Source organism: Dipodomys merriami, unplaced genomic scaffold (genome assembly GCF_024711535.1).
Source record: "Dipodomys merriami isolate MVZ:Mamm:240054 unplaced genomic scaffold, mDipMer1.0.p SCAF_116, whole genome shotgun sequence".
NCBI classification, from domain to species: Eukaryota; Metazoa; Chordata; class Mammalia; order Rodentia; family Heteromyidae; genus Dipodomys; species Dipodomys merriami.
In genome coordinates this window covers 391,294-416,668 of record NW_027202449.1, presented here as the reverse complement: position 1 = coordinate 416,668, position 25,375 = coordinate 391,294, and the positions used below count along the sequence as shown (strand labels likewise).

Here is a 25,375-nt window from a genome sequence, read left to right as displayed (position 1 = left end):
CATCTAAACCAGAGGCAGCAGAGATCCTCCCTCCGCCCGACCTGTCTGAGTGGCGAGGTTGAGCTGGGGCCGGGGCTGCGGGGTTTGTTGCATTGCTGGGGCACTTCCGTATCATCCCCAGCAGAATGAGGAGGTTGGGTATGGTCAGAGGCCGGGTGGCCTGGAGAAGACGGAGTGGGCCTTCTCCCGGCTCAGATCTGCCCCCCTCTCAGGGGACCCCACACAGCTTACAAGGCGTCTTCACACTTGGCCACTGGCGCCAGGCGGTTGAGAAGTCACTGGGGTGGTCAGGCACACCCTCTGGTGGCCATTGGACAGACCAGCAAGAGCCACCCTTTCCAGATAAGAATCCCAGATAAGAATCAGCTAGTCCTCCCCATAAAGACAGCTGGATCAGCAGGCAAGAAGATGGGAAAACATGCATGAGCAAGGGACACACATGCCTCAGATGTGCGGGGGACATCCCACAACGCAGGACTGGGGCTATGATCCTGCAGTGAGTGGGACACAAAGAAGGAAGCCCTGGTCATGGTGGGTTCCCTCCTCCCAGGGACAGGTGTGGGGGAGCTGCCCCCCCACCTCATTAAAGGAAATCTGGAAGGAAGGAGCCTAGAGCCCTGGGTATAGATTCTCTTCATCACCAACAACTCAGTAAGCAGAGACCCAGAATTGAGCTCCCAGAAGGACACCAGGCTGCACAGCATCCAGCTGTGTGAGACCAAGAGGCTGAGGCAGGGCTGGTGAGCACCCTAGATTCTCTGTAGGGAGCACAGAAGTCTTGTCCTCTAGAAGCAAGTACTCTGCCAAAAAAAAAAACAGACCAGTTCTGCAAAGGCCAACATAGGCTCTCACAGGATGGCTGAGATGCCCAGACAGTCGTGTGTGTGTGTGTGTGTGTGTGTGTGAATCGAGCACCTGTGTGTGTGTGTGTGTGTGTGTGAATCGAGCACCTGTGTGTGTGTGTGTGTGTGTGTGTGAATCGAGCACCTGTGTGTGTGTGTGTGTGTGTGTGAATCGAGCACCTGTGTGTGTGTGTGTGTGTGTGTGAATCGAGCACCTGTGTGTGTGTGTGTGTGTGTGTGTGAATCGAGCACCTGTGTGTGTGTGTGTGTGAATCGAGCACCTGTGTGTGTGTGTGTGTGTGTGTGTGTGAATCGAGCACCTGTGTGTGTGTGTGTGTGTGTGTGTGAATCGAGCACCTGTGTGTGTGTGTGTGTGTGTGTGTGTGTGAATCGAGCACCTGTGTGTGTGTGTGTGTGTGTGAATCGAGCACCTGTGTGTGTGTGTGTGTGTGTGTGTGAATCGAGCACCTGTGTGTGTGTGTGTGTGTGTGTGTGTGTGAATCGAGCACCTGTGTGTGTGTGTGTGTGTGTGTGAATCGAGCACCTGTGTGTGTGTGTGTGTGTGTGTGTGTGTGTGAATCGAGCACCTGTGTGTGTGTGTGTGTGTGTGTGTGTGAATCGAGCACCTGTGTGTGTGTGTGTGTGTGTGTGTGAATCGAGCACCTGTGTGTGTGTGTGTGTGTGTGTGTGTGTGAATCGAGCACCTGTGTGTGTGTGTGTGTGTGTGTGTGTGTGTGAATCGAGCACCTGTGTGTGTGTGTGTGTGTGTGTGTGAATCGAGCACCTGTGTGTGTGTGTGTGTGTGTGTGTGAATCGAGCACCTGTGTGTGTGTGTGTGTGTGTGAATCGAGCACCTGTGTGTGTGTGTGTGTGTGTGTGTGAATCGAGCACCTGTGTGTGTGTGTGTGTGTGTGTGTGTGTGAATCGAGCACCTGTGTGTGTGTGTGTGTGTGTGTGTGTGAATCGAGCACCTGTGTGTGTGTGTGTGTGTGTGTGTGTGAATCGAGCACCTGTGTGTGTGTGTGTGTGTGTGTGTGAATCGAGCACCTGTGTGTGTGTGTGTGTGTGTGTGAATCGAGCACCTGTGTGTGTGTGTGTGTGTGTGTGTGAATCGAGCACCTGTGTGTGTGTGTGTGTGTGTGTGTGTGTGTGTGAATCGAGCACCTGTGTGTGTGTGTGTGTGTGTGTGTGTGAATCGAGCACCTGTGTGTGTGTGTGTGTGTGTGTGTGTGTGTGAATCGAGCACCTGTGTGTGTGTGTGTGTGTGAATCGAGCACCTGTGTGTGTGTGTGTGTGTGTGTGTGTGTGTGTGAATCGAGCACCTGTGTGTGTGTGTGTGTGTGTGAATCGAGCACCTGTGTGTGTGTGTGTGTGTGTGTGTGTGTGTGAATCGAGCACCTGTGTGTGTGTGTGTGTGTGTGTGTGTGAATCGAGCACCTGTGTGTGTGTGTGTGTGTGTGTGTGAATCGAGCACCTGTGTGTGTGTGTGTGTGTGTGTGTGTGTGAATCGAGCACCTGTGTGTGTGTGTGTGTGAATCGAGCACCTGTGTGTGTGTGTGTGTGTGTGTGTGTGAATCGAGCACCTGTGTGTGTGTGTGTATGTGTGTGTGTGTGTGTGTGTGTATCGAGCACCTGTGTGTGTGTGTGTGTGTGTGTGTGAATCGAGCACCTGTGTGTGTGTGTGTGTGTGTGTGTGTGTGTGTGTGTGTGTGAATCGAGCACCTGTGTGTGTGTGTGTGTGTGTGTGTGTGAATCGAGCACCTGTGTGTGTGTGTGTGTGTGTGTGTGTGTGTGTGTGTGTGTGTGTGTGTGTGTGAATCGAGCACTACCCACTCAGGAGCAGGCACCCCCACATCCTCCAGCATCAAATATGACCACCAGGCAAGCCACAAAAAGGAACCAGATTGCTGAAAACTAAAACAAACAAAAACTAAACAGTAACATGGGCCAAAAAACGACTCCGATCAAGGGGTTACTGGCCAGGGCCTTTTACATCACTATGCTACTTTCTTCCTGTCTCTTCTCGGCTCCGAGTTCTCTTCAACCTGGCAGTCAGAACACAGTGGAAAGAAAACTTGAAAAGCCTGTGCTCCGCTTCAGGGTGAGCGCAGAGGCTGCCAGGAGGGGAGAGCCAGGGCGTTCCCCTCATCCTCTGGAAATGGATCTTTAACGTCAGTGTCTCCAAAATAACCCAGTTCTCCTGGTAACCACTGGTATTTAATAAAGCAGGAAGCATCAAGGCTGAGGACCTCAACGTGAACAGCCCTCCCCAGCCCCTTCCCTCCCTCCTCACCCCAGCCCCTCCCCTCCCCTCTCCCTCAGCCCCTTCCCTCCCTCCTCTCCCCAGCCCCTTCCCTCCCTCCTCACCCCAGCCCCTCCCCTCCCCTCTCCCTCAGCCCCTTCCCTCCCTCCTCACCCCAGCCCCTTCCCTCCCTCCTCACCCCAGCCCCTTCCCTCCCTCCTCACCCCCTCAAGCCCCTTCCCTCCCTCCCCTCTTCCTTAGCCCCGCCCCAGCCCCTTCTCTCCCTTCCCTCCCTCCTCTCCCCATCCCCTCCCCTCCCTCCTCTCCCCAGCCCCTCCCCTCCCTCCTCTCCCCAGCCCCTCCCCTCTCCTCTTTCTCAGCCCCTCCCGCCCCCCGCCCCCCAGCCCCTCCCCTCCCCTCTCCCCAGCCCCTTCCCTCCCTCCTCTCCCCAGCCCCTCCCCTCTCCCCAGCCCCTTCCCTCCCTCCTCTCCCCAGCCCCTCCCCTCTCCCCAGCCCCTCCCCTCTCCCCAGCCCCTCCCCTCCCTCCTCTCCCCAGCCCCTCCCCTCCCTCCTCTCCCCAGCCCCTCCCCTCTCCCCAGCCCCTCCCCTCTCCCCAGCCCCTCCCCTCCCTCCTCTCCCCAGCCCCTCCCCTCCCTCCTCTCCCCAGCCCCTCTCCTCTTCCTCAGCCCCTCCCGCCCCCGCCCCCCAGCCCCTCCCCTCCCCTCTCCCCAGCCCCTTCCCTCCCTCCTCTCCCCAGCCCCTCCCCTCCCTCCTCTCCCCAGCCCCTCCCCTCCCTCCTCTCCCCAGCCCCTCCCCTCCCTCCTCTCCCCAGCCCCTCCCCTCTCCCCAGCCCCTCCCCTCTCCCCAGCCCCTCCCCTCCCTCCTCTCCCCAGCCCCTCCCCTCCCTCCTCTCCCCAGCCCCTCTCCTCTTCCTCAGCCCCTCCCGCCCCCGCCCCCCAGCCCCTCCCCTCCCCTCTCCCCAGCCCCTCCCCTCTCCTCTTCCTCAGCCCCTCCCGCCCCCCGCCCCCAGCCCCTCCCCTCCCTCCTCTCCCCAGCCCCTCCCCTCCCTCCTCTCCCCAGCCCCTCCCCTCTCCCCAGCCCCTCCCCTCCCTCCTCTCCCCAGCCCCTCCCCTCCCTCCTCTCCCCAGCCCCTCCCCTCTCCTCTTCCTCAGCCCCTCCCGCCCCCCGCCCCCAGCCCCTTTCCTTTCCTTCCCCTCCAGCTCTGCCCCGTCCGCGACCCGTGCGCGGGAAGAGTAGGGCCACCACGTGACCCGCACGGACCCGGCGCAGGCGCGTTCGGGCCTCCGGCCGGCGCGCGCGCGCACGTGGGGACACGCCCCCGCAGGGGAGGGGCCCTCGGGCGGCGCCTGCGCCGTAGCGGAGAGGCGCGGGCGCGCGCTCCGGGGATCCGGCCGCGCGGAGGCCGGAAGGAAGCTCGGGGAAGGCGGGGCGAGCAAGGGAAGCCCGCCGGCTGGCGGCGGGTCGTCGCGGCCTGATGACGTCGCACAATGGCCGGCCCCCGCGGGTAGTGGAGCCCGTTTGTTCCGCCCGCGTCGCCCCTGTAGCCGGAGCCTGTGAGAAGCGGAAGGGCCGAGGGACGTCCCGCCCGCGCCGCCGCGATTCCAGCGGAGCCGCGGCCCGGTCTCCGGCCTCGCGCTGAGGTGAGCGGGGCGGCGGGCGGCGGCGGGAGCGAGGCCCGGAGCCCGGCGCCGCCTCCCGAGCGCTCGGCGCGCCCCCGGCCGTGCGCAGCCGCGGCCCCGAGCGCGGCCCGGAGCGCGGCCCGGGCGGGCCGGGCGGGCCGGGCGGCGCGAGCCCGCCGCCCCGCCGCCGGACGCCTGCGCCCTGGCGCGCCGCCGCCGCCGCCGCCGCGGCCGAGCTGTCATGTCTCTTCCGGGCCGCTCGCCGGCACATGTCTGCTGCCCACAAAGAGCGGGGCGAGGCGGCCGTGGGGCGCGGCGATGGCGCCCGCGGCCGCGCGGGGCTCCCGGGGCGCTTCCGGCGGGCGCGGGGCGGACGGCGCGCCGGGCGCCGTGGGAACGTGCCGCGGCTCGCCCCTCGGGGAGGCCGCGCCGGGAGGCCGGGAGGACGCACGGCGCACGGTCCTGCTCCCGCCCGAACCTCGGGGTGCCCGAGCCGGGCCGGCGCAGCCGCCCAGGCTTCTGAGTGAGCTTTGTGTAGCGGACTCATTTGCAAAAGTAAGTCCTGCCTCCTTCAGACCCGCGTTTGACACCGGCCTGCGGCTGGTCCTTTGAGCCTCCCCACGGCCCCCGTCGCGTTGACATGCTCGGGGCAGGCCTGGACCGAGGCAGACCTGGAGGCGGAGAATACGTGCCTGTAATATTACGCTCTGTGAGTTCAGCCAGCTCTAGAACCCATCCGTGCAAAGTGTCCTAAAGCCCGGGCCCCCTCTCGGGTTGTAGGTGGGGAGTGCTCCATCATCCTTAAGAATTGAGTGGAATCACTCCTGAAAGGCAGACAGGTAAGTAAGCTGTGGCCTTGCTCAGGTTTAAAAGGGTTTTCCACTTTACCACATCTGCAGACCATTTCAAGGTGAGTATATCCTTACCAAGGAGTTTTTTGGTGGTTGAGCGTAGCCCCCAGGTGGTGGTGGTGGTTCCCCCCCCCCTTTAACATCCTTGACATGCATGCTTTGACCATTGTAAGCCCATGAAGGCAGGAATCGGAATCCTATCCGGATCCTGTAGACATTCATACAGGAGCTGCTCTGCTAAAAAGTAGGGGGTAACGTTATGTCATTGGTGCTCAAAACCTCTCTCATATTTTTGTCTTGGTAATTAACTCTGTAAACCAGGGGAGAAGATGGCTTTTATCCTCTCATCACATCCGGTGTTTGACCTAACAGTTATTTTACCTGGCTTGGTAACTCATTTCACTTCCCAGGCCAGACTGAGTGGCCTGCAGAAGTTTCTCAAAGCAGGGAGTTAGCCGCTACCTTTTAAAAGTTTTCAGCTCCTCTCAGCAGTGCCTCTCTGGGACCAAGACTCTAGCCTGTGGGCATTTGGGGGTCACTTAGTCTAAACTATAGCAGGGGGTAAGGGAGGCTTCCCAATAGCAATACTGCTTGGCAAATATGAATAAGCAGGTAGCAGGGCTGGGAAGGTGGCTCAGTGGTAGAGTGCTTGCCTTGCATGCATGTCATGGTCCTGGGTTCAATTCCTCAGCACCACATAAGCAGAAAGAGCTGGAAGTGGGGCTGAGGCTCAAGTGGTAGAGTGCTAGTCTACAGCTGAAGAGCTGAGGGACAGTGCCCAGGCCCAGAATTCAGGCCCCACGACTGACAAAAAAAAAAAAAAAGCAAACAAAAAAACCCAGGTAGCGCAGTAATATGCAAGTATATATATTTATTGTATGGCACAGTAATAACCAAGCAAGATTTCATAATGGGGGGGGCCTCAGTGGTTTTGAAGTGAAAGAAGTTTTATATGTCTGGTCTTTTCAAGGGAAAGAACTCAGACCTATCAATAGATTCTCAAAGCAGTCCATACCCCAAAGTCCAGACCCCCAATCTTTCCACTACAGAGCAGGAAGTCACAAGTGATCTCAGTGTCACTTGTCCTGCCACATTGTACAGTACCGATTCCCAAACCAGGGAAAAGCGACTTATACCCTGGAAGTTGAAGCACTCTGTATTCAGGGGTGTACAGGCAGGGAAGGGGGCTGCACCTCTCTCGCACCTCTATACAGCTGCCTGCCTGCAAGTGCTCTGACTAGTGAACACCTGCTGTGACCTCAGTATGAAAGGGCCATGTTTTGGGGCATTTGGTTTATTTATTGCATTTATGTTTGGAAGGAGAAAAGGGAAGCGGGCAAAATTTGTAGACTGACAAGAAGACCTCATTTATGCATAGGCTTTTTTTTCAAACAAGAATTTAGAAAATTTACTTAGAAGTCGGGTCTAAACTTTGGCTAAAAGTGAGAGCTCGTTTCCTGGCAGCCGTGCCATATCTACACGGCCTTGGTCTTCTTACCTAGGAAAGGGGGGCAACATTTATTTGGAACATGGAGCGGGGGAGGTTAAGAACGATGTGAGGAACTGGATACCAGTTTCTCATGCCTGTAATCCTAGCTACTCAGGAGGCTGAGACCTGGAGGATCACAGTTTGAAGCCAGCCCAAGAGGAAAATTCTGCAAGACTCTTATCCCCAGTCAACCAGCAAAATTCTGAACTGGAAGTTTAGCTCTAATGGTTGAGCACCAACTGTGAGCAAGAAACACAGGTGAGATCATGAGGCACCAAAAACTAAAAAATAAAAATAAAAAAAGGCATCCTAGCTATTGAGAAAATAGAGATTGGGCATATCACTGTTTCAAAGCTAGCTCGGGCAAAACAGTAAATACTGCATGTGGTGGACAGGCTGTAATCTCATAATCTCAGCTTCGTGGGAAGAGTAAATAGGATCCAGTGCAAGGCTGAATTCAAAACTCAGTACCTGACAGTAGTCTCAGTCTCAGTTTTTTGTTTTATTATAGTGTTTGTCAAATGAAACCGTGAACACTTTATTCCTGAACACTCTTATGTAATGTTAGAAGTGGTGCTGTGGCTCAAGTGGTAGAATGCTCGCCTTAAGCTGAAGAGCTGAGGGACAGTGCCCAGGCCCAGAGTTCAAGCCCCACGAATGACAGAAAAAAAAAGAGATGTAATGTTTTGTTTTGTTTAGATAGGACTCGGTCCTCTGAGTGCCTCCGTTTCCTAAATAGTTGCAATTTCAGGTATATGCCAACATGCTCAGCCTTTGAAGTGACTTGGACTGAAGCTGACAGGAATACAGTGGAGTTTTGCTCAAGGCAGCCATGCCATAGTTGAACTCACAATCCTCCTCCTTCGGCCTCCCAAGTGCTGAGGTTAGAGGCAGGAGCCCCATGCTGGCTAGGAGTATGTTTCTACTTATTTGTGTCAGTGCCGAGGCATGAACCCAGGACCTTGCACTTGAGCTTAGTTTTTTTCCATTCAATGCTAATGCTCTACCACTTGAGCCACACTTCCATTTCTGGTATTTTTGCAGGTTAATTGGAAATAATAGTCTCTTGGATTTGTCTGCCCAAGCTAGTTTCAAATCTTGATCCATAGATCTCAGCCTCTTGAGTAGCTAGGATTACAGATGTGAGCCATCAGCACTGGCTTGGAGGGGTTTTGTTTTATTTTGCTTCCCCCTGGTTCTGGGGCTCTGGGCCTGGGTGCTGTCCCTGAGCTCTTTTGCTCAATCAAGGCCAGCACTCTACCCCTTTGAGCCACAGCACTACTTCAGGATTTCTGGTGGTTAATTGGAGATGAAACTCTCACAGACTTTGCTGCCTGGGCTGGCTTTGAACCATGATCCTCAGATCTCAGGATTACAGACATGAGCCACCAGCACCTGGCTATGGAGAATATTTATCTTCACTTAATTCCTTTTTTTAAATTTTTTATTTTTATTTTTTGTCAGTTGTGGGGCTTGAACTCTGGGCCTAGGTGCTGTCCCTCAGCTCAAGGCAAGCGCTCTACCACTTGAGCCATAACACCACTTCTGGCTTTTTCTGTGCATGTGGTACTGAGGAATTGAACCCAGGGTCTCATGCATGCAGGGCAAGCACTTTATCACTGAGCCAACTTCCCTGCCCTTCACTTAATTTGTTTTAAATTAGAATGTGTCCAGCTTGTGCCAGAAATTTTATTCATCATCTTATCAAACAGTTGCAACAACTTCATAAAAGTAGCTACTATTGTCTCCATGTTTCAGATGAAGACAGGGGCCTGACAAGTTAATTAGCTTGCCCCAGATGTTAAACCTGGAAGGCAGTCCTGTGAGGATTCAAGCCCTGTAATTCAGAAGCCCAGACTTCACTGTTTCATTCTAGCAGCAAAGTAAAAGCAAACATCCTGCTGTTTAACACCTGGTGAGCTTGGACTAGTTCAGGTAAAGGACTTGGATCTGATTAAAACAGTGACAGCAGAGTAAAACCATTTAGAGCTGGGGCCCCATCATCAGGGCCAGTCCAGAAAAGCGATGGTCATAGGGCAGCAAGTGAGTGACAAGCCAAGGAATGGTCATCCCCAGTGGGTGGGTTTGTTTGGTTGGTTTTGGTATTTAGTTTTGCCTACAGCTGATTTAAGCTGTAACTTTGTTCCAAGTCTTCCATTAGTTATAAAGAGTGAGAGTGTGAATATGTCCCCCTTTGTATGGGTTCTATGAGACTCAGTAACAAGTTGAGCAGGACTGACTTCCCAAAGCTCCCAACAGGTGCTACCTGTAGGCAGCTCCTGTGGAGAAGATTTAAATACACTGTGTGACCAGGCATGTAGAGGTGGGCCTATAGTTGGAAGGTGGAGCAGGAGGATCTTGAAACCCTCTTAAATCCCTGCCACACAGGAGACTGAGAACTGGAGAGTCATGAGTTGAAGCTTTCCTAGTCAGAAAAGTCTGAGAGACTCTGTATCCAGTTAACCAGCAAAATAATAGACTAGAAGTGGAACACTAGCCATGAGAAAGCTGAGCAAGAGCACAAGGCCCTGAGTTCACCCGCAGCACCAGCACCAAAAACAGTAGTCTGTAAAATACTCTAAACCCATACTAATCTTAGAATGAATAGACTGTTTCTAGAGGTTGCTAAGATATTAGACGGCTTGACTATGGCCTATTTTTCTGTGTGCGTGAGTGAGTGTGTGTGTGAGAGAGAGAGAGAGAGAGAGAGAGAGAGAGAGAGAGAGTGTGTGTGTGTGTGTGTGTGTGTGTGTGTGTGTGTGTGTGTGTTGGTACTGGGGCTTGAACTCAAGGTCTCACACTGTCGGTCAGCTTTTTTGCTCCTGGCTGGCCTTCTAGCTCTTGAGCGATACCTCTAATTCTGGCTTTCTGCTGGCTGATTAGTTGCAGGTAAGAGTCTCAGATTTGTCTATCTAGGCTAGCTTTGACCCTCAATCCATAGATCTCAGCTTTCTCAGTTAGTAGGATTATAGTGTGAGCATCCCGCAACAAGCTGGCATACCTTGTTTAAATAAAATTCTAGGCACTCTCCCAGCATGAACACTGAACCTGTCCCTAGGTAGTAAGCTCTGTTGTGACATGCTGCCCTGCTTGCTGACAGACACAACTTCCAGTTCCACATACTCTGAGCCCACCTTAGGTGGTCTTCCTTTAAAACAAATGGGTCAAAAAATTCCCATATCCCTTCTATTTCTTCCTACTCTTCTGATTTGTTTGTTTGTTTGTCAGTTGTGGGCTTGAACTCTAGGCCTGGGTATGGAGTTCTTCAGCTTAAGGTGAGCACTCTATCACTTGAACCACAGCACCACTTCCTGTTTGATGGTGGTTAATTGGAGACAAAGTCTTGTAGACTTTCCTGCTCAGGCTGGCTTTGAACCATGATCCTCAGATCTCAGATTCTGAGTAGCTAGGGTTACAGGTATGAACCACCAGAGCCCAGCTTTCTTCCAGTGGTTTTAATAGGTGTGGGTACGTAGTCCAAGCTGGTCTCAGACTTACTGCCTCAGCCTCTCAGGTGTTGAGATTATACATATAGCTGACCAGTGTGCTTTCTATGAGTTGTTGAAGTGGAAAACCAGAAAACGTTTACTCGATGATTGAATCTGCAGCATAAAAACAGAATGAGCCAGGAGCCAGGCCCAGAGTTCAAGCCCCACGACCAACAGAAAAAACAAATAGAAATGCAATTTCCAGAAATGATCGTCTGTTACAGCAGCATACAATGTGTAAAATTTCCTGCAACAAATACCTGTGTGGGCACAGTGGTTTGGGCTCTGGTGTGTCGCTAGACCCGAGCCCTGGGTCTAGCCCTCCGCTGGGGGGTCTGTGTCCAGCTGCAGTGAGGTGGTGATGGCTGAGGAAGTGGCGGGAGCCCGTACCCCGGGAAGGGTGGCCAGTGCTATGAGCTCCGAGCCCAGATGCCACTCACCCTGCCTGGCCCCGTTTCCTGCCTTAGTCTTCTCAGGATGACCCCAGACATTGACCTTCCATTTTTCTGTCTATTCTATATACAGAATTATACTGTCAAAAGTACTTTACTCGGAATCCGAGTAACTGTCCCTGGCCGTCACTTCTGTTACTGTATACAGGCTACAAGTGAGAGGAGGGCTGTGCAGAGCTGTGTCTGCCAGGTTTCAAGGACAGGAGGCACGTACCATGCCATGTGTTGAGAGTCCAACTGCAGGCAGTAGAATTTCAGCCTGTCTTTCTTGAGGATGGTGTGTAGTTTTGGGAGGAGCTGTGCCGGCCAAATACAGTGGTTCCATCTTCTCAGGGCTGAGGGTGTGTGCCAGGAAAACGGACCTGCTTGCTCTCTACCTTGCCATGCTGTGAGTCTGTGTTGTGTTTCTTTTGTAGAACTGGGTACCGATGGATGTGGCCGAGAGCCCTGAACGGGACCCTCACTCCCCAGAGGAAGAAGAACAGCGGGCACTCTCAGATGATGACATACTGAGGGAGAGCGGCTCTGACCAGGACTTGGACGGGACAGGGGGGAGGGCTTCTGATTTGGAGGATGAGGAGAACGTGGCCAGGGTACAGAGCCAGGAAGGGGAGAACCGCTCCGACGAGGAGGACCGAGCCAGTGAGCCCAAGTCCCAGGACCCCGACTCTGAGGCTCATGAGTTAAACAGGGGCCCACCGGGTTCTCCGTGTGAGGAGGAGGCAGATGATGGCGAGGAAGACCAGACAAGTGATCTCAGGGACGAAGCCTCCTCTGTGACCAGGGAGCTGGATGAGCACGAGCTGGACTATGATGAGGAGGTCCCCGAAGAGCCGGCTCCCACTACCCAGGATGATGAGACCGAGAAGGCCGGGGCCGAGGAGGATGAGGAAAAGGGGGATGGTGCTCCTGGGGAGGAGGCCAAGCCTGGCGTCCAAAACGTGGGAGAAAAGGAACCCCCCACGGAAGCTGCCAAGGAGAAAAAAAAAGAGGACGACGATGGGGAGATTGACGACGGGGAGATAGATGTGAGTATGATGAAGTCAGCGCCAGCAAGACCCCTGCCCTCCAGCAGGACTGGCGCGGAACAGCTCTCCATGGGTTTGGTCTCCCTCGCTCCCAGAAATGGGCCATGGTGGGACAGGCCTGCCTGCAGGAAACAAGAGCCTGTGCTAGGCAGAGGGGAAGCATGAAATGGAGAATGAGGACTAGGCCCGTGCAGACAGCCTGTAGGAGCCCACAGGGTTCCTGTGGACCCGAGATGGTGTCCACACACTTGCAGTTTCCTGCAGTCTGGGATACAGATTTGGTAGGTTGGCTTTTCATAGCAGGTGAGTCTTAAAAACTTGCATCAGGACTTTTTTGCCCCCAGTCCTGGGCTTGAACTCAGGGCCTGGGCGCTGTCCCTGAGCTTCTTTTGCTCAAGGCGAGTGAGCACACTACCACTTGAGCCACAGCAGCACTTCTGGCCTTTTCTGTGTGTGTGGTACTGAGGAATCAAACCCAGGGCTTTATGCATGCTAGGCGAGCACTCTACCACTAAGCCGCATTCCCAGCCCATTTTGTTTTTTTGAAGAAACAGCCTGAAGATCTAGACAATACTTTTTGGAACTATAAAACCCGAAGGAGATAAGTAGGGAGAGCCAATTAAAACTGAGCGGTGGTTGCCATGGGTCATGCCTGTAATCCTAGCTGCTCTGGAGACTGAGATCTGAGGATCAGGGACTCTTTATCTTCCAGTTAACAAGAAAAAAATCAGGCTGGGAGTTGGTAGTTCATGCCTGTAATCCTAGCTACTCAGTAGGCTTAGATATGAAGATTGTGGTTTCAAGCCTAGGCAGAAAAGTCCTTTGAGTCTGTTTGTTTTGTTTTTGGGTCCGGTTGTGGGGCCTGAACTCTGGGTCTGGGCGTTGTCCTTCAGCTCAAGGCTAGCGCTCTACCACTTGAGCCACAGCACCACTTCCGGCTTATTTCTTTTTGCTTATGTGGTGCTGAGGAATCGAACCCAGGGCCTCAGGCATGCAAGGCAAGCACTGTACCACTGAGCCACCTTCCCAGAACCTCCTTTGAGACTCTTATCTTCAATTAGTTACCAAAAATCCAGAAGTAGAGCTGTGGTTCTAGTAGAGTGCTAGCCTCAAGCAAAAGAAGCTCAGGGACAGTATTCAGGTCTGAGTTCAAGTTTTATGACTGGCACACAACACTGAGGTGTCTTAGGTGCACATCTGTGTCATTTCGGTGAAAGATGTTCAGTATCTCAAAGATATGTTGGATCAGGGAGATCCCTGGTTGGGTTTATGACTCTGGGTCCATGGTGTATATCCTCTCCAGCAGCAGGGTGGTTTTCATTCACCCGGTCTAAGATACACTCTGCACCTTAGCCAGTGTGGTCAGCACTGGCAGCCAAGAAGATAACAAGTTGAAGACCAACCTGGACTATATAGTGAAACCCTGTCTCAAAAACAATTTTACACTGGGCACTGATGACTCCCTCCTGTAATCCAGCCCAGGCAAGAAAGTCTGTGAGACTCATTTCCAATTAACCACCAGAAAACTGGAAGTGGTGCTGTGGCTCAAGTGGTAGAGCACTCACTTTGAGCTAAAGAGCTGAGGGACAGTGCCCAGGCCCAGAGTTCAAGACCCACGACCCCCCAAAAGTTTTTTTTAGAGCCAATAACACATACTGAGTGTGCTGCTACCACACAGGGTGGTTAGTAGGACTGCAGATGGTGCTTACCGGGCTGAAGAGCAGAACTTTGGGAGCATGTGTAGCTATAAACGTAGAACTTTAGCTCTTTCGTCTCCTCACTACTTAGTGCAGGAAGTGGTCTCCTAAGCTAATGACAGCATGACCTTACAAAGGACTTTGTGTTTAGGTTTCCTTGTTGCCATTTGTGCTTCCATTGTGGGGAACTTTCTGTCCATCCAAGGATTAGCAGAGAGAAGATGCAAGCCCGGTGGTGTCTGTAGCTCATACCTGTAACCGAGCTAGTTGGCTGGGTGTCACAGCTCAAGGCCAACTTGGGCAGAGAAATTCAGAAGACTTCTTCTCAACTCATAACTGGCACAGTCGAGCATTTCTGTCATCACAAGCCACAATAAAGGCTGAGACCGGGAGGGCTGCGGGGTCAGGACAGCCTAGGCGGAAACGTGAGGAGTCACTCGGTCTCCACAGAGGGAAGGTGGACGGCCATGTGCCTGTGGTTCCCCACTTAAAGGAGGGCCTGAGCATGTGCCCTGGTGAGAGGAGAGGCCCTGTCCCCAAAACCAGTGGCTCGGTGGCATCACACCAGCCTAGAGAGAGTGGGCTGATTGTAGTACTGAACACTGCCCCCACACCACCGGGAAAAACATCAGGAAAGATGCTGTGACATTCAGTTCATCTGTTGGGTGGGCTGTGGGTTGTGTTGGACTTTTGGTGTTCTGAAGAGAAAGCTCCCTTTGTAGTTAGGAGAACCTGTTGTAGCCCTTCCTGCCTCTGCTGTTGAGTTGGTCTTACAGCTAATTAAGTTCAAAAGAGGGCAAGGGTCACCCTTAGGGTCCACTGCATTGAGGTGTAGATGGAGGAGACTGGTTGAATCCTGCTACCACTTGTCCAGCGCTGTGGTCTTGGGCTGTTGATTTCCCCTAGAAACAGAATGTGTGGGCTGACGGTGTGTTCTGCTTGCCCTGCATGATGCGCTCTTGTGTGGCTGCAACCTTGCAGGAAGCAGCATGTTGCTAAAAGCCCGGCCTTCAGGCTCCGGTGCACTGCAGGTGCACAGCACCCTGTGCCCTTGGGTGCAGCTCAGGACCCCTTGCCAGAGTCCAGGCCTGAGGACATGAGGGGGCAGAGCGGGGCTTGTCCCCTCCATGAGGGCGGTGCACCTCCGCTTGTGGATGTGGTTTCAACTCAGGAGAGCCCGCTGACTCCAAGACAGTGAGTGCTCACCCCGAGAGGCCCTGTGTGCTACCGCTGGCTTCTCGCCCTTTGCCTTGTCGGCCTGAGTGTCGCTTCTCTGCGGGTCATGCCATCTGCCCAGTCCATGCCGGCTCCTGACAGCCTCAGCTGACTGGCTCCTTCATGGAGGTGTCTTCTGCTTCTCTGGCCCCTTCCCCAAGCACACCACTGCTAGACCAGGACTTTGGCCCGGTTAACCCCACTTGCTTTAGAGCATGCTAGAGTGGAGGCCCGTGGAGCTGCAAGGGGCAATGGCAGTTGACCACCAGAGAGCCTCTAGTGTTCCGCGGGCGCCCCAGGTGGCGGTGCCACCCTGTGAGTGCCCGTCAGACTGTCAGCTGTGTGGGAGAATGCCAGCTCCTGCTGGCTCTGGTTTTTTCCCTGCTCTTAGGGTCAGTTCCAAACTTGTCATCCTGCTGGATCTCTGCATCTCCCCAAGCGCACATCCTGGGCTCCCTTTCCTGGAAGTCCTGCTGGCATGTGTACACTGTGTCCCAGATGCAGAGGGAGCCCAGCAGGTGTTCTTGAGGCTCCCCAGCAGGCTCTTGGCCTGGTCCTTTTTTACTTTCAGAATCAGCTCAAAAAACAGCTGGGAGTCAGTGGTTCATGCTTGTAATCCTAGCTACTCAGGAGACTGAGATCTGAGGATTGTAGTTCAAAGCCAGCCTGGGTAGGAAAGTCCATGAGACTCTTATCTCCAATTAACCACCAGAAAACCAGAAGTGGCTCTGTGACTCAAGTGGTAGAGCGCTTGCCTTGAGCTGAAGAGCTCAGGGACAGCGCCCAGGACCAGAGTTCAAGCCCTACAACTGACACCCCCCCCAAAAAAAAAAAAAAAAGCCCTGTGAGACCTTTTATTTTCTTCTTTTGTGGTCATGGGGCTTGAACTCAGGGTCTAAGTGCCATCCCTGATCTTTTTTGCTCAAGGCTAGCCCTCTACCACTTTGAGCCACACAGCTCCATCTGGTTTTCTGGTGGTTAATTGAAGAGTCTCACAGACTTTCCTGCCTGGGCTGGCTTCAAACTGGAATCCTTAGATCTGATCAGCTTCCTGAGTAGCCAGGATTACTGGTGCCTGGTAGTGAGACTCTTGTCTACCATTAACCACCAGAAAACGGAAATTAGAGCTGTGGCTCAAAGTGGGAGATTGCAAGCCTTGAGCAAAAAATCTCAGGGACAGTGCCCAGGCCCTAAGTTTAAGCCCTATAACCTACAAAACTAGGGAAATATTGGGGCGGGAGAAGGTGGTAGATAAAACCCTTCTTAGTCAAGCTCTTGTGTAGCCCAGAGTGTTTGCACAGTGTCTTTGCACGCAGCCTGGAGCTTGTACGTGAGGTTTGGGGTCGTCCCTGGGGAGGGGGGGGATTGATGAGAACTGTGAGAGGCCGGGACATCTTGGGGAGCGTGTCCAAGTTCCCACACCTGATTCTGCTCTTTGCAGCTTGGCGAAGGTAGCAGAGGGTAGATGGTGCCCACCTTGTTAAGGCGGCTGTCCTCTGTTCCAGGATGACGACCTTGAAGAAGGCGAAGTGAAGGACCCCAGTGACAGGAAGGTGAGGCCTCGCCCCACCTGCCGATTCTTCATGAAAGGTAATTGTCTGCACGTCCATGTGGCCTCAGCCCTTCCCTGGCCACAGTGTGGTGGTGGCTCAGCCCCCCCCCCCCCCCCCCCCCGCCGTGTACTATGTACAGCTGTTCTTAGGGCCAGACTTTGAGAGTTTGTGATAAACTATGAATAGACCCATAAAGACCGCCACGGAGGGGAGCCAGCCTGGCTGCTTTCGTGCCGTGGTTCCAGGCCCATTGCTTGCGGTAGACCTGTGCTGCAGCAGCACAGCGGTCACTCTCCTGAGTGACCAGATGCTGCCTGCCAAAGTCAGCATTTCACGTGCCTCTGCAAGAGCTCTCTCCGCAGGGTGGGTCAGGAGCATGCCCTTCATTTGCAAAGACTTGGAAACAGCAAGGGGAAGGTTGTAAGGGCCACAGATAATCTGTGAAAAGCACTGTGTGTTAAGCAGTAGCAGCCAAGAGCAGCTTGGTACATCTTGCTAAAAATCTGAATGACCCCCATGTTAACACCTAGCGTAACCCTTTAGTGTGATGGTGGTAAGGCATTTTGTTTTGTGGAAGTTGTGGGACGCAGAAGCGGAAATGAGCTTTCCATTCTGTGAGGGGCTCTTCGGTGTGCGCGGCCATCTGGGTGTCCTGTAATGGAGCCTTCTCCGTGGACAGGTGGGGACATGTGTTCCTCTTGCCCGTAGATGACGCTGCTCGCTGACTGGCCTGCCTGCAGTCTAAAGTTCACAAGAGCTTCCTGTACTTCTCTTCCAGGTGTTGTGACACCACTGTTCACTCCTCTTCCACCAATACCAAATTCCATACCACTCAGAGGCCAGGTTAAAGGTACAAATACCCTGTATTCACTCTCTCCTTAAAATTCTCTGCTCCAGGGGCCAGACTTCTTCCTCCTGGATCTGGATTACTGCTGGGACGTGGCAAGGAAGGGGGCTTGTGGGGCGGAGCTGTTGTGGGGGAGCCTCCTCCGAGGCCCCGAGCGAGCAGTGCAGGAGACCAGGCTGAGGCCGGGGTGGTGCACCTGGGGAGCAGGAAGTTCTGCAGGTGGTGGAGTTCCGTCCTACGGACAGGGAGCCGCGTCCCTCGGGCCGCGTATCCTAATGGCGGGGCTCATGAGAACCCCTGCCAGGGCCACCCCTCTCAGTCATGAGTGATCCACATGCCTATGGCTGGTTCATCTGGGAAATGTGGGTGTGACAAGGGCCCAGTGTGCAGGTGGCTGGGGTCATGTGACAATCTCACAGCCACCTTAAGAGTCCAGAGCAGTCAGTGTTCCATCTTTCTTCTTTTAAATGTGAGTGGCTCAGAAAAGTTACAAACCTGAGCGTGCGGGAATAAAGTGACGTCAGTCCATCTCGGATTTCTAGGTTGAAGGGACATAGAAATCCACACATAAACACGTGCAGTCTGCAGTTCCTTCAGATCAGTACTGCTCTGAGAGCAGTGCACAGTGCTGGGGTCCCCAGTGTGTTAGAAGGTCAGCTTGCTGGTCAGATGTGCACACAGTAGCCCCTGCAAGAGACAGAAGTGGCCCTCCCTGCCTGGAGGCTCTGTCCAGAAGCTGGGGGCTCACCCTGCTGAACTAGGCCTCAGAATTTCAACAGCAGAAGCACAAAACAGATCAAAGTGCGGTCATCCCTAAAACCAGACACTGAATTCCTGGGGGATACTGCACACACAAGAGCAGGAGCCTGGGCTCCCTGGCCTTTATGCTGGGTAGGTGGATGGGGGGCAGGGCCTGACAAGAGTACCTGCTGGGCTCTAGCTTCTGTGAGTGTGGCCTTCTGTGAGGGAGCTCTGCGTTAGCAATCTGAAGGAGAGGCCGATGCAGTGTCTGCCACTTAACTGGACATGGTCTGTAGCTTGTGTCAAGTATCAGAACCTTGTCCTCTTAGCCTGTTCATAGAATACAGTGACTACCTTTTTTTTCCCCCTTCAATTCTCCCTTTTCAGTGTTCTATAATGTGTCCTGCTTTTGCTTCGGAGAAATACATTTGGATGTAGTTGCATCTTACCTCCAGAATATAAGCTTCATGTGAAATTAAAGTGAATGGGTTAAAGAACAATGGCTTTAAGAAATAGTGTGTTCCTTTGGCAAAGACATGGGACATATTGGAATTGAAACACTGCTAGTGGGAAGGTGAATTGGTGCAGCCATTTTGCAAAACGGGCAGTTCCTCAAAGGTAAAGGATAGAGTTACTCTGTGACCCAGTAATTCTACCTCTAGGTCTTGTCTGGGAGCCATGAAATGTCTCCACAGACTTGTGCAGTGATGCTTATAGCAGCCTGGTTCACAATAGCAAAAATAAGAAACAACCCAGATGCCTGGAATCTGATGAGGGGATAAACAAAATGTTCTTCCATATAGTGAACCGGTTAGCCAGAGAAGGAATGGCACCCAAGAAAACACAGTGCGGATGAACCTAGGAAACATGGAGGGAAGCCAGGCACACAAAGCCTCTGTGGAGGATTCCATTTCTATGAAATGTCCAGAACAAATCCACAGAGACAGAAAGTAGACTCCTTACTTGCCCAGGCTGAAGGTAGGAGCTGATCAAAGTTGAGTAGTGTTTCTGTAGGTGTTGGAGTGTTCCTGATATTCATGCACTATTGAAGTGCACTGAGTTGTACACTTAAAACAAAGCATTTTATATCGTATGGTGACTTATGTCTCAGTTTAACATCCTTTTTGGGGTTGGAAGCATGGCTCAGTTGGTAGAATGCTAGCCGATGAGTAAAAACACCAGATACTGAGTTTAAGTCTTGGTCTCAGACCAAAAATGAACAATCTTTTTAAGAGTTGGGTGGCTAACTAAGCTGGGCATTGGTGGTGCACACCTGTAATCCTAGCTACTCAGGAGATTAAGATCTGAGGATCGTGGTTCAAAGCCAGCCAGGGCAAGAAAGATGGTTAGATTCTTACCTTCAGGTAGCCACCAAAGAGCCAGAAGTAGAAGTAGAGCCGTGGCTCACGTAGTAGAGTGCTAGCCTTGAGCAGAAGCTCTCAGGGTGAGCGTCTCATCTAGGGCCAAAGTGATGGAGCCCAGCAGCCTTAGAGTCTTCAAAAGGGAGAGCCGGTGCAAGTGTTCTGACCACTTGCGGTTCTGCCTCAGACTTGACCACAATGAAAACATGACAACACAGATACTCTGTGTGCGTGCGTGCGCGTGCGCGCGTGCGTGCATGCGTACCTGCCACAATTCTGGGCTTTGAACTCAGGGGCCTAGGTGCCATTTTCGTCCATTGTGAGACTTAAATTTAGGGCCTTGGCACTATCCCTGAGTTTTTTTAAAGCTCAAAGCTGTTTCTCAACCACATATAGCTTTTTGCCGATTGGAGATAATCTCACAGACTTTTCCTGCCTAAGCTGGCTTTGAACCGTGATACGCAGATCTCAGCCTCCTGAGTAGTTAGGATTACAGGCTTGAACATTTTTTAAAATTGTAGCTAAAACTATCACAATATTTACAATCTTAACTATTTGTGTAATTGTATAATTTGTGTCATGAATACTTACCAGCTTTTCTTACAGTTACACAAGCAACATTGAATGTTACATGAATATTTTGAGAGTTAGGTCATGAAGTGAGCTAGGCCAGCTCATACCTGTAATCCTAGCTATTCAGAAGAGTCTTTTTTTTTTTTTTTTTTTTCTTGTGGTCCAGGGGCTTGAACTAAGGGACTAGGCTCTTTTGATCAAGGCTAGCTCTCTACTACTTGAGCCCCAGGGCCACTTCCGGCTTTTTTGTGGTTAATTGGAGATGAGGGTCTCTTGAACTTTCCTGTCCATTCTGGTTTCTGATGCTGATCCTCAGTTCTCAGCCTCCAGAATAGCTAGGATTACAGGCATGAACCACCAATGCCCAGCTGAAAAACAAATTAAGGATTGTAAAAAACAGGTGTGCATTTATTGATAAGATGACTTGTATCCTACTGAGAAGTCGAGTGGGAATCGGCCTGGGAAGGTGGCTTAGGGGTAGAGTGCTTGCCTTGAGCAAAAAGAAGCTCGTGGACAGTGCCCTGAGTTCAAGCCCAAGACTGGCAAAAAAACCAAAAAAAACTAGTTTCCTGTTGGAGATAAGTTACTTGTGAGCAAAGTTAAAAGCCCATTTTTATAATTATTGGTGTACTTTTATCTTAAATATATGATATATACGTGATATGTGTATATATCGTGTGTGTGTGTGTGTGTGTGTGTGTGTGTGTGTGTGTGTGTGTGTGTGTGTGTGTGTGTGTGTGTGTGTGTGTGTGTGTGTGTGTGTGTGTGTGTGTGTGTGTGTGTGTGTGATCTGAGGCAGAATTGCCTGGAGGCTACAGTGCAGACTGCTCTGAGCCTGAGGCCTGTGAAACTCTCAGACTGCTCTGTTTAAATTAGTACTGGATAGTTGCTGCTGTATGCATTTGTCCTTTAGCCTCCATGGGGAATTCATTCCAGAATGCCCTCAGATCACAAAATCTCAAGTCCCTGCTGTAAAAGGGCGTCGCATTTGCACAGAATTGGTGCATGTCCTCTTGTCCGTAGGTGATATTCCTATGATACCTAACCCAGTGTTAGTGTTATGCCGATACCTTATCATGTGTAGGGAGTAGTGACGTCTTAAGATACGGAGCCTGCACACAAGGAAGGACTCTACAGAGTGACTGACCTAGGAGCCCAGTACCCAGCAGGAGCCCTCGTGTAGGGTGCTGTCTCACAGAAGGTCCTGGCTGGGCCAGGCCTGGCCCTGCCCTGCCCTGCCCTGCCCTGCCCAGCCCACCCTGGAATTCCCAAGACGGGAGGACGTGGGGCAGTCCTGGCCCTGCGCCTTCCCCGGGCTGTGAGACATCGCAGGCCCTCAGCGTGTGGCCACTCACCCAGCTGCCACCCTGCGCTGTTGTGCTCCCAGTGACCTTGCTGCCCTGGCTTTTGTTTCTGTAGGGAACTGCACCTGGGGAATGAATTGTAGGTTTATACACCCTGGAGTGAATGACAAGGGAAACTACTCCCTAATCACCAAAGCAGACCCATTCCCACCTAACGGTGCCCCGCCTCTTGGACCTCATCCACTGATGCCTGCCAATCCTTGGGTGAGTGCATACCGTCTCTTACCAGCAAGCTGGATGTCTGAGCCATGTCAAACAAATTCATAGTCTTTGTGCAGAAATTTTCTTTGGCCTGAGAAGAGTCAAGGAGCTGCTGGCCCCCAGCAGAAGCTCGGCTGTCTGGGGGCGTGTGAGGCCTGGGACCAGCTTGCATTTTAGTGGATGCTTGGTTCCTGTGTCTTCTTTCTTTTTATTAAGCAGTACTTGGTTTGAACTCAGGGCCTCATGCCTGCTCGCTGACTAGGCAGGTGCTCTACAACTTGAGCCACACCTGTAGCGCTTTCTATTGTCATAACTTTTTTTAAATATAATTTTGTTACTAGCAAGGTGTCATACAGGGAATTACCATTTCATAACTCAGTTAACAAGGATATTCCTTTTTTTGGACAATGTCACCCCTTCACGTTCCCCCAGTTCAGCCCGCTCATGTTTTGGTTACTTTTGGAATAGAGTCTCCAGTGTATGCCGGACAATGATTCTTCTGTTTATATTTTCTGCGGAGCTAGGATGGCAGGTGCAGGCCACTGTACCCAACTTTTTATTGGTTGAAATTGGGTCTTGGGAACTTTTTTTTTTTTTTTTTTTTTTTTGTCTAGTCTGGCCTCAGTCTTCCCAATGTCCATCCCTTAAATAGCTAGGATTATAGGTGTGATCCTTTACCACATTTGTTTTTGTGTGCTGGGATTTGAACTTGGGACCTTAACACTTGCTAAGCAGTTGCTCTATCACTTGAGCCGTGTTCCCAGTCCTACCATTTCTTTATAGAACATTTGGCTTGCTTTCTCAACATTTCCCTTTTCATTTTTTAATAGGGTGGGCCAGTAGTTGATGAAATTTTGCCTCCACCTCCTCCAGAACCCCCAACAGAGAGCGCCTGGGAGCGAGGACTCCGGCATGCAAAAGAGGTCAGTGTCACACACCCTGAGGAAGGCCTGGAGTAGTACACTCTCTGGGCACCCTTCCCACCACGGTGCTCCTGGGGAGTCTTTAATCCAGAAAGAGTGAAAGAGTCAAAGGGAGGACTGCTATGGAGAATGGGAAATAATGTCTGACTAGCTGCAAAGCAGGCAGTCTCTAGGGTGGCCCATCCAGGGCACAGGCCCACCATCTTTAAGTGCCAAGGTAGGCCAGAAGACAAGGCATCATATTTAGCCACCTTTCCAACAGCCTGAGGTGACTCTGACATCCTACAAGGCCACCCAACCACTTGAGATGGCCCTGACACCCCACAGGACTCTCCCCAACAGCCTGAGATGGCCCTGACACCCTACAGGACTCTCCCAACAGCCTGAGATGACCCTGAACCCCACAGGACTCTCCCAACAGCCTGAGACCACCCTGACACCCCACAGGGCTCTCCCAACAGCCTGAGATGGCCCTGACACCCCACAGGGCTCTCCCAACAGCCTGAGACCACCCTGACACCCCACAGGGCTCTCCCAACAGCCTGAGACCACCCTGACACCCCACAGGACTCTCCCAACAGCCTGAGATGACCCTGACACCCCACAGGGCTCTCCCAACAGCCTGAGACCACCCTGACACCCCACAGGACTCTCCCCAACAGCCTGAGATGACCCTGAACCCCACAGGACTCTCCCCAACAGCCTGAGATGACCCTGAACCCCACAGGACTCTCCCAACAGCCTGAGACCACCCTGAACCCCACAGGGCTCTCCCAACAGCCTGAGATGACCCTGAACCCCACAGGACTCTCCCAACAACCTGAGACAACCGTGAACCCCACAGGGCTCTCCCAACAGCCTGAGACCACCCTGAACCCCCACAGGACTCTCCCAACAGCCTGAGACAACCGTGAACCCCACAGGGCTCTCCCAACAGCCTGAGACCACCCTGAACCCCCACAGGACTCTCCCAACAGCCTGAGACCACCCTGAACCCCACAGGACTCTCCCAACAGCCTGAGACCACCCTGAACCCCACAGGACTCTCCCAACAGCCTGAGATGACCCTGAACCCCCACAGGGCCTTCCTCCCACCCTTGCCCCATCAGGCTCTTGACAGCCAACTTGCAGTCAGAACCCAACCCCTGCCACCCTACAGGGTCTCCCCTCCCCATAGGCCCCTGATGTATCCAGCTGTGGTCAGAGCCCAGCCCCTACCAAGCTCCAGGCCCCTCCCCTCTTCATCTGGCCCCTGACCTGCATCTTGCAGGTAGAGCCATTTTCTCCTCATACACAGCCCTGATTCCTTGGTGCCCTAAGTGTGTGTCCCCGGGACGGTGCAGACACAGCCCTTGCCTGCTGCGCTCTGAGATGTCAGCTGTGACTGTGTACTCACTCTGCTTGGTGCTCATCACCACTAACCCCTTGAGGCATCCTGGTTCTGTTCCCAGATGAGCTCAATCATCAGTCTGTCAGATGCCCTGTGTTCCTAACCGTGACTCTGCTCAACTCTTGGTAGGTTTTAAAAAAAGCAACCATTCGGAAAGAACAGGAGCCTGATTTTGAAGAGAAAAGGTTCACGGTGACAATTGGTGAAGATGAACGGGAATTTGACAAAGAAAATGAAGTTTTCCGAGACTGGAATTCTCGGGTTCCAAGAGATGTCAGAGATAGCGAGTAAGGAATGCTCTTCTTTCTCCCTGCTTTTTCTCCCCTCAATCTAGAGTTTGAACTTGGCCTCCTGCTTGCTTGCTTGCTGGGCAGGTGTTCTGCTGAGACATACCCTCACCCTTTAAAAAAAAAAAAAAAGGTTTTTTTGTTTTTGACTGTTGTTTTTTTGTTTGTTTGTTTTGGATCCCAAGGCTTGAACTCAGGGCCTGGGTGCTGTACCTGGCTTCTTTGTTTAAGGCTAGCACTCTGCCACTTGAGCCACAGTTCCATCTTTTATTTTTTTGGCGGTGGTTAATTGGAGATAAGAGTCATGAAATTTCCTGATCAGGCTGGCTTCAAATTACAATTCTCAGATCTCAGCTTCTTGAGTACTAGGATTACAAGCATGAGCCATAGATGTCCAGCTTATTGTTTTTTTTTTTTTTTAAATCAGGAATGAGTATTAAGTTTTTTGTTTTTGTTGGCCAGGGTGCTGTCCCTCAGCTCTTCAGCTCAAGGGTAGTGCTCTACCACTTGAGCCACAGTGCCACTTCCAGCTTTTTCTGTTTATGTGGTGCTGAGAAATCAAACCCATGGCCTCATGCATGCAAGGCAAGCACTCTACCACTGACCCACCTTCCCAGCCCCGAGTATTAAATTTTTGCCAAAGGATTTTTTTCATCAGTTGTAGATATAACAGTGGCTTTTCGGGTTTGCTATTATGTATAATATTTAATGGATTAAAAAAAAAACTTGTCTTTACTGTAATATAAAGGTGATTTATAGAAGGGTTACAGTTGCCTAGTTGGGTAAAGAGTACATTTCTTTTTTGGACAATGTCACCCTTAATGGATTTCTTTCTTTTTTTTTTTTTTTTTTTTTTTTTGTCGGCCGTGGGGCTTGAACTCTGGGCCTGGGCGCTGTCCCTCAGCTCTTCAGCTCAAGGCGAGCGCTCTACCACTTGAGCTACAGCGCCACTTCCGGTTTTCTGGTGGTTTATTGGAGATAGGAGTCTCACGGTCTCTCCTGCCCCGGCTGGCTTTGAACCGAGATCCTCAGATCTCAGCCTCCTGAGTAGCTAGGATTACAGGCGTGAGCCACCAGCGCCCGGCCCTTAATGGATTTCTTAGCAGCTGATTTTACCCTTGCATTTCTGCTTTAAATGGCACTTGATCATAATGTTACTGTTTTCGGGATGGGGCATGGCTCCATGTTGGC

General features: G+C 52.3%; 1 protein-coding gene across 5 annotated transcripts in view; it reads left to right on the top strand.

Annotated features, from left to right (window-relative positions):
* Nucleotides 1–4,563: 4,563 nt before the first annotated feature.
* LOC138822820 (zinc finger CCCH domain-containing protein 18) overlaps nucleotides 4,564–25,375 on the top strand; it is a 41,426-nt gene continuing 20,614 nt past the window's right edge. Inside the window, exons 1-8 of one of the 5 annotated variants that reach the window (XM_070015747.1) lie at nucleotides 4,564–4,745; nucleotides 7,172–7,322; nucleotides 11,421–12,032; nucleotides 16,450–16,534; nucleotides 17,276–17,347; nucleotides 21,439–21,587; nucleotides 22,415–22,507; nucleotides 24,027–24,184. In XM_070015747.1, coding sequence (XP_069871848.1) covers nucleotides 11,433–12,032; nucleotides 16,450–16,534; nucleotides 17,276–17,347; nucleotides 21,439–21,587; nucleotides 22,415–22,507; nucleotides 24,027–24,184 — 1,157 coding nt within the window. In that variant the 5' untranslated portion in view covers nucleotides 4,564–4,745; nucleotides 7,172–7,322; nucleotides 11,421–11,432. Of the gene's footprint in view, nucleotides 4,746–5,180; nucleotides 5,280–5,548; nucleotides 5,564–7,171; nucleotides 7,323–11,420; nucleotides 12,033–16,449; nucleotides 16,535–17,275; nucleotides 17,348–21,438; nucleotides 21,588–22,414; nucleotides 22,508–24,026; nucleotides 24,185–25,375 lie in introns of those variants that run through there. The other 4 variants (XM_070015748.1, XM_070015751.1, XM_070015749.1 and 1 more) reach the window with 4 other exon arrangements.